Source organism: Oryza brachyantha, chromosome 1 (assembly GCF_000231095.2).
Source record: "Oryza brachyantha chromosome 1, ObraRS2, whole genome shotgun sequence".
Taxonomy (NCBI): domain Eukaryota; kingdom Viridiplantae; phylum Streptophyta; class Magnoliopsida; order Poales; family Poaceae; genus Oryza; species Oryza brachyantha.
Window position 1 is genome coordinate 27,244,448 of NC_023163.2, and position 12,694 is coordinate 27,257,141.

Here is a 12,694-nt window from a genome sequence, read left to right on the forward strand (position 1 = left end):
CAGAGACGAGACGGCGCTACGGCGGACGCCCTTCTCCCTCTTTTTCTCTCGGGCACACGCCGTTCGTCCACCGGAGCGGCGCAGCGTAGTCAAACTCCCCAGCCGTCCCCACCACGCCACCACCACTCTGTCACCACAAGGGCCCCACCAGTCAGTGGCCAATCCAGCACGCGCCTCGGCGCCACGTGGGAATGTCTCCCCCCACCACCGCGTCCTCTTCGTCCTCGTCGGCCAAAGCCTAAAAGCTGCCGCCCTCGTCACCGCCGGCTACGCGTCCCCAGCGCCTCCCCAACTCGCCACAGTTTTTACCGCTCCGTCTCTACTCTCTCTCTCCCCCTCTCTTCTCCTTCACTTCAATTCCTTCTCCTCCCCTCCCCTCCCCTCTCCCCACCACCACCCCCAACACCCGAGCGGCCAATGCAGCACAAACCCTAGCCCTCCCGCCCCCTGATCTCGCGCGAGCATGGGGAACTGCTGCCGCTCGCCGGCCGCGGCGGCGCGGGAGGACGTCAAGTCGTCGCACTTCCCCGCATCGGCCGGGAAGAAGAAGCCCCACCAGGCGCTGAACGGCGGCGCGGGGGGAGGTGGTGTTGGTGGTGGCGGCGGCGGCGCGGGGCAGAAGCGGCTGCCCGTGCTCGGGGAGGAGGGGTGCGAGCTGATCGGAGGGATCGACGACAAGTACGCGCTGGACCGGGAGCTCGGGCGGGGGGAGTTCGGGGTGACGTACCTGTGCATGGATCGGGACACCAAGGAGCTTCTCGCCTGCAAGTCCATCTCCAAGCGGAAGCTGAGGACGGCGGTCGACGTGGAGGACGTGCGCCGGGAGGTCGCCATCATGCGCCACCTGCCCAAGAGCGCCAGCATCGTGTCGCTGCGGGAGGCGTGCGAGGACGAGGGCGCCGTGCACCTCGTCATGGAGCTCTGCGAAGGCGGCGAGCTCTTCGACCGCATCGTCGCGCGGGGCCACTACACGGAGCGCGCCGCCGCCAATGTCACCCGCACCATCGTCGAGGTCGTTCAGCTCTGCCACCGCCACGGTGTTATCCACAGGGACCTCAAGCCAGAAAACTTCCTCTTCGCCAACAAGAAGGAGAACTCGCCGCTCAAGGCCATCGATTTCGGGCTGTCCATCTTCTTCAAGCCTGGTAAGCCGCGGAACCGAGATCCATTCCCAATTTGGAACAATTGCCCTGTCGCACTTCTGAATTTCCGTACGGTATTGTGAGATCTCTAGCTTAATGGTCTGTTTTAGGTGGAATAATTGGTAGTGGGCATCGCTGTAGCTAAATGCAGTTGCCGTGCTGTGTATTGAAAATATTTTGCATTTCTTCCATAAAGGAAAAATCTGGCCCGGGTAGAATTGAACTATAAATATCAGTAGTTTTGATACTTCTTTGTGAAGGCAGGATTTTGAGGTGGTCGAGTGGATACTGTATAGGCCAGCGCCTTCACTATGGGAATCTTATTTGGATGGAATCTGTGTCTTTTTCACCTAACAGTGGCTCAATGTTGTTGCTATGGAATGCTATTTGGCTGGAATTGGTTATAAGTTGTAGAACAACAATTCAGTGTTGGCCCTTTCCATTATTGCATCAGTCTCAGTAGTTTGGTCTGCTGAAGACTGTGCTGTGGGTTCAGTATTTGATACACTAGGTTTAGGATGTAGGATATTTGTAGTGTGGACCTACTATTTATAAAATTCGGAAGAAACAGATCATGGTGCATTAGCCATTGCTAAATTTAGTTTTGTTGCACCATACTACATGTTATCAGTACATTCATTTTGTCAATACATTATGTTGAGTTCAAGAGGCTGTACTTTGGGAGAACAATATAGGACTGAAACTGCTATTTCTTAGCAGTAAATGCACTTTACTTACTAAAGCAGCGGTGATTATGGTACTTAATTTACATATAAACATACCACGTGTGTTTAATATTTGGGACATGGGATGCAAATAAGTAAGATGCCTCCCTGCCTTCTCCACAATATTTTAAGTTGATTAGATTGAATTCCTTTTAAGGTGCTTCTCATCTTATGTATTTCATTTATATTAGTTTATCTTGCCCTTTTCATGCTCAGTATATTATGGTTCATTCGCCTTTTCCCTTATGACTTTGTCATGGAAGCACGATTTCTTGCATGGCATAGTGTGAAACATGCAACATTTACACAAGTAATGTGTATTCATAACACTTAAATGCTGCCATGTAACTTATTCAAGTACTTAATCCTTAGGCTAAATTTTACCGCCTGTTTTGCACTTCTATTTGGTTTGCTATTAAGAATTCTGCCCTCTAAATTAACACGGTGCCTTTTCTTCTATATTGTTCATTCTATCTTTTTTCCTTTACTTTGGGACATATGCAAGCGCATAATTGTCTTTCAGGGGGAAAACTTGATGGCCAACCCTTGTTAACTGGGCGAGAATGACAATAGAAATGCATACTGACAGTATAGTTGCACAAGATAGAAGTGTGATTTTTTTAATGGAAAAAGAAAGAATACGATTGTGAAGAGTAGCAAAAGACAAAAAAAGGTTCTTAGAGCAATTTCAATAGTATAGCCAACTACTAGCTCTAATTCATCTATAGTCAATCTAATAGCCGATTCATATAATAGTTACCCACAAAACATCAATATATGGTCCCACATGTCATATACACATTTTGTCTTAGAGTCCGCGTGCAACTGGCTACAAATTAATAGTCTACTTTTTTCTCTCTTCCCTCTTATCTCTTTAAAATATGCTTATAGCTGGCTTATAGCCTGCTATTGTACCTGCTCCTAGAATGAAATGCAGCAAGCTCACTGAGGCAGACACATAAAGCACCTAGGTGTCAAGGTGGTGGGCTCTGCCGCACAGGGAAAGCTCATTGCCTATATAACCTCATTTCATGTTTTTACTGAAGTGATTATTGGATTTTTCTTAGCTGCTACTTATGCACCTAGTGGCATTGAATTCTTATGGTGACATCTCTACCTTGCTTCTGGATCATATTTTACTTTTTTTTTCTGCAGAAAATTGCATTTTGTGATGTTACATTATTACTAGGTAGAGCAATTTCTACACAGAAGGGTCTTCGCAAAACTAGAATTGTTTCTTGTTTCTTTGTGGAACTAGAGAAATTGTTGAGTTGCACTCCTTAGTATGTTTCATGAAAAATATGGTACCTCAGAATCCTTTAATGCTAACTCCCTTATGATCAAGAGGAGAAGAAAAAAAATGAATGAAGTCAATCCTTGTCGATGATGGCATTTTCATGCTCTACAATGTTGTGGATTCACAGCGCTTGCACAACAGTTGACTACTGTTCTTAGTATACTGACAGAAATCCTAGCTCCATCCAGTCCTTATGTGATTGTTCTCTTCTTTTAGGTGAGAAGTTTTCTGAAATTGTTGGAAGCCCATATTACATGGCTCCGGAAGTATTGAAGAGAAACTATGGACCGGAAATAGATATCTGGAGTGCAGGAGTTATCCTATATATTTTGTTATGTGGAGTTCCTCCATTTTGGGCTGGTATGTTGCCTTTCTATTAAAACCTTCACTACCATTTGTTGTCATCTCCCTCAACAATCTCACCTGGAAATTTTTCAGAGACTGAGCAAGGGGTGGCACAAGCTATTCTCCGTGGAAATATCGATTTCAAGCGGGAACCATGGCCAAATGTTTCAGAAAATGCTAAAGATTTGGTTCGGCGCATGTTGGAGCCTGATCCAAAACTCAGGTTAACTGCAAAGCAGGTTCTCGGTACGTTTTACATAGTGCTACAGAAATAAATGTCTTATATTCTACTTGCCCATCCCACTATAAAATTTCAAATTCAATAGTCAGTAGAACTTGATTTTTTTTCTGTTCTCTCCAACATTATAGCATTACAATGGAGTCCTATTTGATATCACTAGTTTTCCATTTCCTGGCATCACTAGCCATATGTAAATTTAATCATTGTCTAGTATGGGAAACATATACCATGTATTGTCTTTTAGCGAAATGATATTTTCGTTTGTGGATTAGGGTCTAGTGTATTAAAAAAGGTCACTACTTACATTAATTAGTATGAATTACTTGTTAACTTTGTTATTTTCCATTTTCCCCCTGGGGAATCTTGACATCCTTATTTTTTTACCACAGAGCATCCTTGGCTTCAAAATGCTAAGAAAGCTCCAAATGTTCCTCTTGGAGATATTGTGAAGTCAAGGCTCAAACAATTTTCTAGAATGAATAGATTCAAAAGAAGAGCTTTAAGGGTCTGTATCTTGGTCTATTAACCTTTCCATCTTGTTCTGATGCTCTGTACCAAGTATCTACCATGGCAAATTGGCAATCTAGTGTTGAGTGATAAAAACTGATTTTGTGTACCTGACTAGGTCATTGCTGATCATTTGTCTGCTGAGGAAGTTGAGGACATAAAGGAGATGTTCAAGGCAATGGACACTGATAATAATGGCATTGTATCTTATGAAGAATTAAAGAGTGGGATAGCAAAATTTGGTTCTCATCTGGCAGAATCAGAAGTGCAGATGCTCATCGAAGCTGTAAGTACTTTCAGACATTCAGCCTCCAATATGTGTAGTCATTTTCTATAAGTATAAACAAAGACCATAGCATTTTCTTGGCTTAGAAGTAGTTAGCATGTATGGCCAAAACTCCTCATCATGGTTCACATGGAATCCTACCAGATAGTCCAGCAAAATCTTGGTAATAAAAAACTAGCAAGAATTGATGCTATATCAGCAGAGCACATATACATATGATGCTCTATGAATTTTCTTAAAGAAAGTTTAATTAACAAGAATCTTGATTTCCTGATTCTATTGTAGTCTTGTACCAAGGAACTGACTTTCATGACTGGGAACTGACTTTCATGACTGCATAGTTATTTATGGCCTTAACTTCTACTTGTTAGGCTTGGCCACCTGACACTGCTTCTATTGAAGCAATTTTGCTATGGTGTGTGTGTAAGGATTTTGTTGATTAGTTTGTTAGGATCTTTCAAAAAGAGATCATGAGAATCTTAGAAAGGGTGAAGGGTTATTTTGGACAAGTGTGCATGAAAACAAACACATATACCACACGTACAAATTTGATTGCCCCTAGTCACTAATGTTACTCTTGCTTTAACATTCACAAACAAGCAGCAGATATTAAGGCAACACATTCCACCATGTCTAATGCATATCTTCCGGAGCCAATTTTCCACTTCATATTCAAATATGTGCATCCTTCATTTAGTGCAAAGATACTGGTCCCTCTGATATCCCATAATAGCACAAGTACCCTTCTGAGTTAGACATACTTTGTGAGGTCTATAGGACTATATACATGGTCCACTTCCTTCACATATAGCAGTTTTAAGGACACACAGGAGACTATATAGGTTGAGCTAAATGCTAAGGGGCTCTAACTTGAAACCTCAACCATTGCATCAATTTGTTTTACCGTGATCTTTTCCATGAGATCAACAATTTGTACCTGCCCATTGCCAGTTTTCATGCTAGCCTATTCCTTATGAGCAAGATTTGGTTCTGATATTCATGATGTATTTTTAGAATTAGTAGTAAATGTTAGCGTCAATGGAGTATTGCATCAATGTGTTTGGCATTCCTTACAGAATAAGACTGAAAGTTTGCAATGGATATTATTCTAGTTCACAACTTGATATAAGTTCATGTAACTGGTATCCTTCTAGTAGACAAAAGCTGGGATACACGCATTTGTGTGCATCATTTCTACATCATATTCGAGTATTTTATCTGTCTCATCTTCAATATTGTATTTGTGGCTTGTTAGCGTTGCCTAGGTGTAGGGGCTGAACCTGCACTGGTGATTGCCGAACTAGGAAACTAGCTGCTAATCATTGTACTACACTTATTTACTGGGATAAATATATTTTTTCTTCTCATTTTTCAGCAATTGAAATCGTTTTGCTTTTCACTATTTGTATATGAAGAAACTTATGTGTAGTAGCCTTGTGAAGTAACACAACGATAGCGCAAATAGAAGAAATCAAGAAAGTATTGCATCTCAATTTGATGTTCGCATTAAAAGTTGGCTTACTGTCATATATAACTAGTGCTACCATTCTGGCAGTTCTATTTTGGGGCTTAATACCTTTTGGAACCATGCCATCACTTCACTTGAGTTATGTGTTTCCTTTGGTGGACGGTGTTTGATGATTGATCCACATGGCCCATGGCATCACACGTGGGGCTGTTTTGATCATCATGCAAAGGGTTAACACAAGGATCGAAGTAGTGAGCAGGGAGAAGCATATTTATAATAGAGGGATGGAATGATGGATTACTGAATTCAGGATTAACTCACATTTTTAGATGTACTATGGCTACCGTTATTCGATAGTTCGTATAGTACTAGACTAATTTGCAAATTCTTAATTGATCACGTGTATTGCATATAGGTGGATACAAATGGGAAGGGTGCTCTAGATTATGGCGAATTTTTGGCAGTCTCTCTTCATTTGCAAAGGATGGCGAATGACGAGCACCTCAGGCGAGCCTTCCTATTTTTTGACAAGGATGGCAATGGTTACATTGAGCCTGAAGAGCTTCGAGAGGCTCTAGTGGACGATGGAGCAGGTGATAGCATGGAAGTGGTGAATGACATATTGCAAGAAGTTGACACAGATAAGGTGATGTTATATTTATACCTCAATACAACCATTCTTTCCGTAATTTCATTCAATTTTTTTTTGTCTAAACAAGATCTTTCTTTTCACTGCAGGACGGCAAGATTAGCTATGACGAATTTGTAGCAATGATGAAGACGGGCACGGATTGGAGAAAGGCGTCTCGGCATTATTCTAGAGGAAGATTCAACAGCCTCAGCATGAAGCTTATAAAGGATGGGTCCGTAAAACTGGGCAATGAGTGAAGCTATGCCAAATGGTATTAATTTTATGCGTGTAGTTTAGGCCTTTGGGCCCACTAAGCAGAAACCCTTCTCCTTTTTGTCATGATTATTTTGCGTGGAAATTTAGATAGGTGGAACCACCCGATTGTCTTACCTGTGTAATTAGCTCATCTGACAAGCACGCGCGGTGGAATGATATACCAAATGCTGTGCGCCTGCTTCGCCCTTGTGGCCTTGTTTGATCCTGGGGGGGGGGGGGGGGGGGGGGGCGGTACCTGATGCCAAGTGTTGTACAATGTTTTGCCGTGTTCAAATGCAATTTGTTCATTTGGGGTGCTAGCTAGCCTATGGCAGAATTCAATGTGCACTTTGTGGAGGCATCGAGTGATCTTAGTAAACGTCGCGCTATCAAAACGAAAGTTACGAGACAATATGCACCTAGTAGTACACCAGGTACTAATAATATCGAATTCTGTTCTATCTGCACCCGAATTGTGCTGACCCGATGCTTTCGTAATTAAGAAGTCTGAGACCGATGCCTCTCGAATTCAACCACGCGCCGGAATTTTCACGGAGTAATGCTGCATAATCAGAACCGCATCACTGCTGGAGAGCACCACCGGCCGCATCACCCGTGAAGCATAACTAAGATAAGGTTAAATGCTGCCAAATTCAGGGAACATGATTAAGCCAGGACGAGCACGGCTCTATTTTAATAAGCACCCTACGATCCCCACGGTCAAACCTAAGCAACATGTGATGACGCATCGATCCCAATTCGATCTCTTGCTCCTTCGTCCGCCGGAATAAAAACGCAAAATCCGCGTGCGCGCGGCCCCGCTTTCCGCCACGCCATAGCGTATCTTCGTTTTGGCTTCTCCCAGCAAAGCGAGATCACATCAACTCCCCTCTGCATGCCTGCATTTTTCTTTGGCGTTGTGGCGGCGCTGGTTCCGCCGCCTGCTCTTTGCACAGTCGCACCGCACGATGCCAACTATCGTGGAATGCCCGCGCGGCACACACGCCCTCGTCACAAAAAGCGGCCGCAAAAACTCGTCAATTCGGTCGCTGTAGCAGTCAGTGGCAGGGTCAGTATAGCCAACTATTAGCTCTAATTCATCTATAGCCAATCTAATAGTCAATTCATACAATAGTTACCTACAAAATATCAATACATAGTCTCACATGTCATACACATATTTTATTTTAGAGTCCGTGTGTAGCTGACTATAAATTAGTAGTTCATTTTCTTTCTCTTTCATCTCTTTTATCTCTTTAGAATATATTTATAGCTGATTTATAGCCCGCACGCGTGCGCCACTGCGTCACAGTCGCTCCACTCCGCCGAGCAGAGGAGAGCAGCGCGCGCCGATCGGGCCGGTGTCACGGTCAGATCAGCGGGAAAGCCGGAGGCCCGCAAGGGCCGCAACGTGCTGGCTTCATCAACGGCGCGCGCGGGCGTGGCCCCAAACCGAAGCGGGAAGCGGATGGCGCCGAAGCCGACACGGCGAGGTGGGGGCGGGCGAGGGATCGACAGCCGTCCGTGCGGCGGGGCCGTCACATATCGCGCGCGGCGCGGGCGCTGTCCGTTGCGCTACTTGTCGGCAGATATCTTCGCGCTCGTGCGCATTTCCGCGCGGCTGCGCCGCAATCTCACCTCTGCTGCCGCATCACCCGTTGATGCCATGCCAAGCCAAGCCAGAGAGCCGCCGCGCGGTGCAGCGAATATCTAATAAATCTGGTACGTTCCGGCGTTTCGCTCGGCACCAGGGAATATAGATATCTACTACTATATGATCTAGCTGCGGCGGAGGCGGACGTCTGACGGCCGGGACGGCGCCAATGCTACGCCTCCAGTTCGCGGGATGTAACGCGATGATAAAACGAAGGCGAGGACGTCGATACGAAAGCCGTGGTGGAGGTTTAGCCCCCGGCGGTTCGCCCGTGGGCATGCATGCCGACCACAAGCGGCTTCGACTGGACACCATGTGGCGGCCCGGCCGGCCGGCCAGCTTGATCCTCTTCCGGTGTCTATCCGAAGTAGTACTACCTTTACGCATTGATTGATGGATAACGCAGTCGAAACGTGGTAGGCCAGGAGAGTCCACGACGTGGTAACGACGGTCGATGGAAACAAAACAGAACAGGCCTTAGCCGGTTTAGTTTACGGATAGAAATTTTTATTGATTGAATATCGAAAGAAGTTTTTAGATATAAATAAAGAAACAAATTTTATACTCTATCTGAAAACCGCGGGACAAATCTTTTGAACCTAATTAATCCGTCATTAGCATATGTAGGCTACTGTCTTACTTATGTATAATCATTGACTAATTAGACTCAAAAGATTCGTTTCACGGTTTTCTCCTTAACTGTGTAACTAGTCGTTTATGTCTATATTTAATGCTTCATTTAAGTGTCTAAAGATTTAATATGATGTTTTTGAAAAAATAATTTTGAGAACTAAACGGGCATTAGTCCAGTTTAGTCCAACGGATATTAGTATATCACCACGAAATATCTTTACACTATATAAAAGACTAGTCATGGTGGAAGTGAATATATCACCCTACTAAAGATTTAATAGAATTTGCAAATTGATCCCTATTACATGCGGATATTATGAAACATCCGAATAAAAGACCCTAGTGATGCTGACAGTGAATCTGATATCCCATTAAAAATTTAACACAATTTGCAAATTGATCCCTGATACATGATGATATTATAAAGCATCCCAATATTTGGTTTAAACAAGTGAATATCAAATTTTCTCGATAAGATGCTAGCATATTTTATTTTATCCATAGCAAATCACGTGGCATTTTGCTAATACATATATATAATACGCAGACTGATTGATTGCCGACCGTCGGATTGCAATATCTTCGCAGAAACACGCGGCAGTACACTACGTACGACAAGTGGTCTTCTCATGCTGCTGCCTCACCCAGACACCCACTGCCTGCCGCTGCTTTTCTGTTTCACGCTTTATCCCCAAAACTTTTGTCCTCATCGCCATCGCTCATCAGAGCCCACACCGCATTGCGGCTCGCGGCCATGGACATATGAAGTTGCAAACCATCACCATGCAGTGACCACTATAAGTCGGCACTTGGCACTTGCAGTTGGCTTGAAATTTTGGCATTTTGGTGCTTTTAAAAAACTTATTTTATAAATAATTTTTAAAAAAACTTATTATATAAATATATTTTTTTGACCGTGCAATATTATTAACGCTATCCTATATAATGACGACACCAATAACGTTGGCGCGGTTTAAAAAGTTTATTTATACATAAGTCTTTTCAGCGGTCTATTTGTAAAATAATTTTTTTAAAGGATCAGAATATTAAAATCGCGGTGCAGTTGGCTGTCCAAATTAAGCTCCCTACCACACATGTACACATCACCATCAGCGACTGAAAGCTACCCCATATTCCACACACATCAATTAATTAGTGTAACTTTCACTTGTCCCATGCGGGGATGTGATATAGACGACGACCGACAAACAACACGACACGAGCAGAACTAGTTATTGCCTCGGTTCCATGAACTATAGCGCCACACTTATTACAGAACGATCGATATTAAACAGATGAATTAGCGGCGCCGCATGCATATCCGTACATAGCACTCACTTCTGTCCCAATATTTGATGGTTAGGATAACATTTAATCCATTCCTTCTAAAATGTAAGTAATTGTAGGGTTTAAATTTTGTGTCATAGTATAAGTATTTCTGCATAGGTTTCTATAGTTTCAATCATTCAAATGATTCCATAGTCAATTATATGCTTGGAAAGTAAATATAATTAATTCAAAATCCAATTAAATAACCACTAAAATGACTAAAATAATCTTTTGACATCGACTTAGTCTATCTAAACATCCTAGAAATAAACGGATGGAGTAGATAAACTTTTAAAATTTTGAGTCATAAAATGATCTCAAATTCTTAGTTAAAAACAAAATACCATAATCTCATATACTATTCCCAAAATATAAGTATTTCTAAAATTTAATAATTTTACCACAATCGACGTATTAATGGTTACTAAGCCAAAGAGTTGCTTGGAGAAGAATTATTAATATTCAAAATTAAAAAGTGACCACTAAAATAAAAAAATGAATCTTCTGATCTAACCTTACTATTTGCTAAACAACCAACTAGAAATACTTACAGTTTAGAGCAACCAGAGTATTTATTAGATTTTATAAACCTATCTTAATATAAAACTAATTGATTGTTGATTATTTTTTAACAAATCGACCGATCTAGTTGCCAAACATTTATGATATGAGGGGGTAATGCTAAAACTATTATGTAACCACGACCATGTTCCAGGCATATATAGACCCCTCCATCAATAGGCAATCAATCATACATAGGTGGTAAGACATATGTGTGTTGTTTGAGAGGATATCGTTCTCATCTTTTCGCTTATACTTATATTTATAGGCTAAATTTTATATTTTAAATCTTAAATTTAAAACTAATTTTAAGAATTTTCATCATCAAATAAGTATATAAAAGTTTTATTTATAAATTATTTTTTCTTTGTAAATATGTTGTTTCGCTTATTTCTAGAATAAACCAAAAGATAGACACCTATATCTTACCCGGAATCCTTATTTGTTTATCTTATTTATACTATTTTAAATATCTTTCTGGTAATGGCAGACTTTCATAGTATTTTTAGAAATTAGCACTTGGTATTTCCTAATATTATTAAATAGTTCATATTTAATTTAAACAAATGATATTAGTATGGTTGATAAAAGAATTCTACAAAATTTTGTAATATATCTTCATAGCAAAGCATGAGTACTTTGCTAGTCCAGTTGTAAATATAATAGTTTTACCTTCTTTTTTCTTTCCAAATGTGCCTTGCTGTGACCATATTTTTAATTGAATAATTTTATAAGATTTAATACATATATAATATTATAAATGTACTTTTCAAGAAAAATCTAGATGTGTGATGTTTATGTTTTCAGACTAAGCATTTAAATTTTTGATTGCCAGTGTTTCAAAAGTTTGAACGGAAAGAGGTCACCAAGAGGGTAATGTCTCTATTGCGAGAAGGAATAATATGTCTAGTGAGCTTTAAACCCTCATTAGAACTTGAAAATATTTACTTCATAAAACAACCCTAGGAAGAATCATGTAAGGACTGCATCTCATAATCCCAATAGGCATTTGTGACTAGCCAGATTCAAACGTTTTTATGGATAATGGATGAAACTAAGTTTATCAAATTATTCAAGAACACAATTGAACAAACAGCATATTAGAATTTTGAACATTTGATTATTTCGAAAGTTTTTCTAAGAGGCACCGATAATGAAAGTTATTTTTTCCAAAATCATACTCCATCCATTCTAGTTATAGGACTCATTGGCCTTACCTAGATTAATATGAATGCTAACAAATCGATTTAGACACATATACAAAACATGTACATTGATTCATTAATAAATATAGAAAAAACCAAAAAGTCTAACTACTCGAGTACTATTTACGAGCTCAAGAAGCACGTCCATGCACAACAATCCATCGCCCATTAGCTAAAAAAAAGGGCCCCTAGTTTAGCTGTGCAAATCTCCACATGCTAGTACAAATAAATCATATTTAAATGTTAGACGTTTGTTAGTTCAACGTCTAAAAAAACCATGAGGGAGTAACATTTATCGTAGAGACATATTACAAGCATATGTGTTATATGCAACTATTATATTGATGATTTTGTTGTGCAAGGTACTATTCATTGCCAAGCTTATTTTAAAATAATGATAGAAAACAATATTTAC

At 41.1% G+C, this 12,694-nt stretch overlaps 1 protein-coding gene across 1 annotated transcript; it reads left to right on the forward strand.

The window, feature by feature from the left end:
- Nucleotides 1-317: 317 nt before the first annotated feature.
- Nucleotides 318-7,217, forward strand: LOC102705871 (calcium-dependent protein kinase 3). Its single transcript, XM_006646388.2, has 7 exons — nt 318-1,145; nt 3,381-3,524; nt 3,603-3,755; nt 4,140-4,255; nt 4,376-4,543; nt 6,427-6,657; nt 6,750-7,217. Exons 1-7 carry the CDS (start codon nt 464-466, stop codon nt 6,897-6,899), a joined length of 1,644 nt encoding a protein of 547 aa, XP_006646451.2. The 5' UTR covers nt 318-463; the 3' UTR covers nt 6,900-7,217.
- The last annotated feature ends 5,477 nt before the right edge of the window (nt 7,218-12,694 follow it).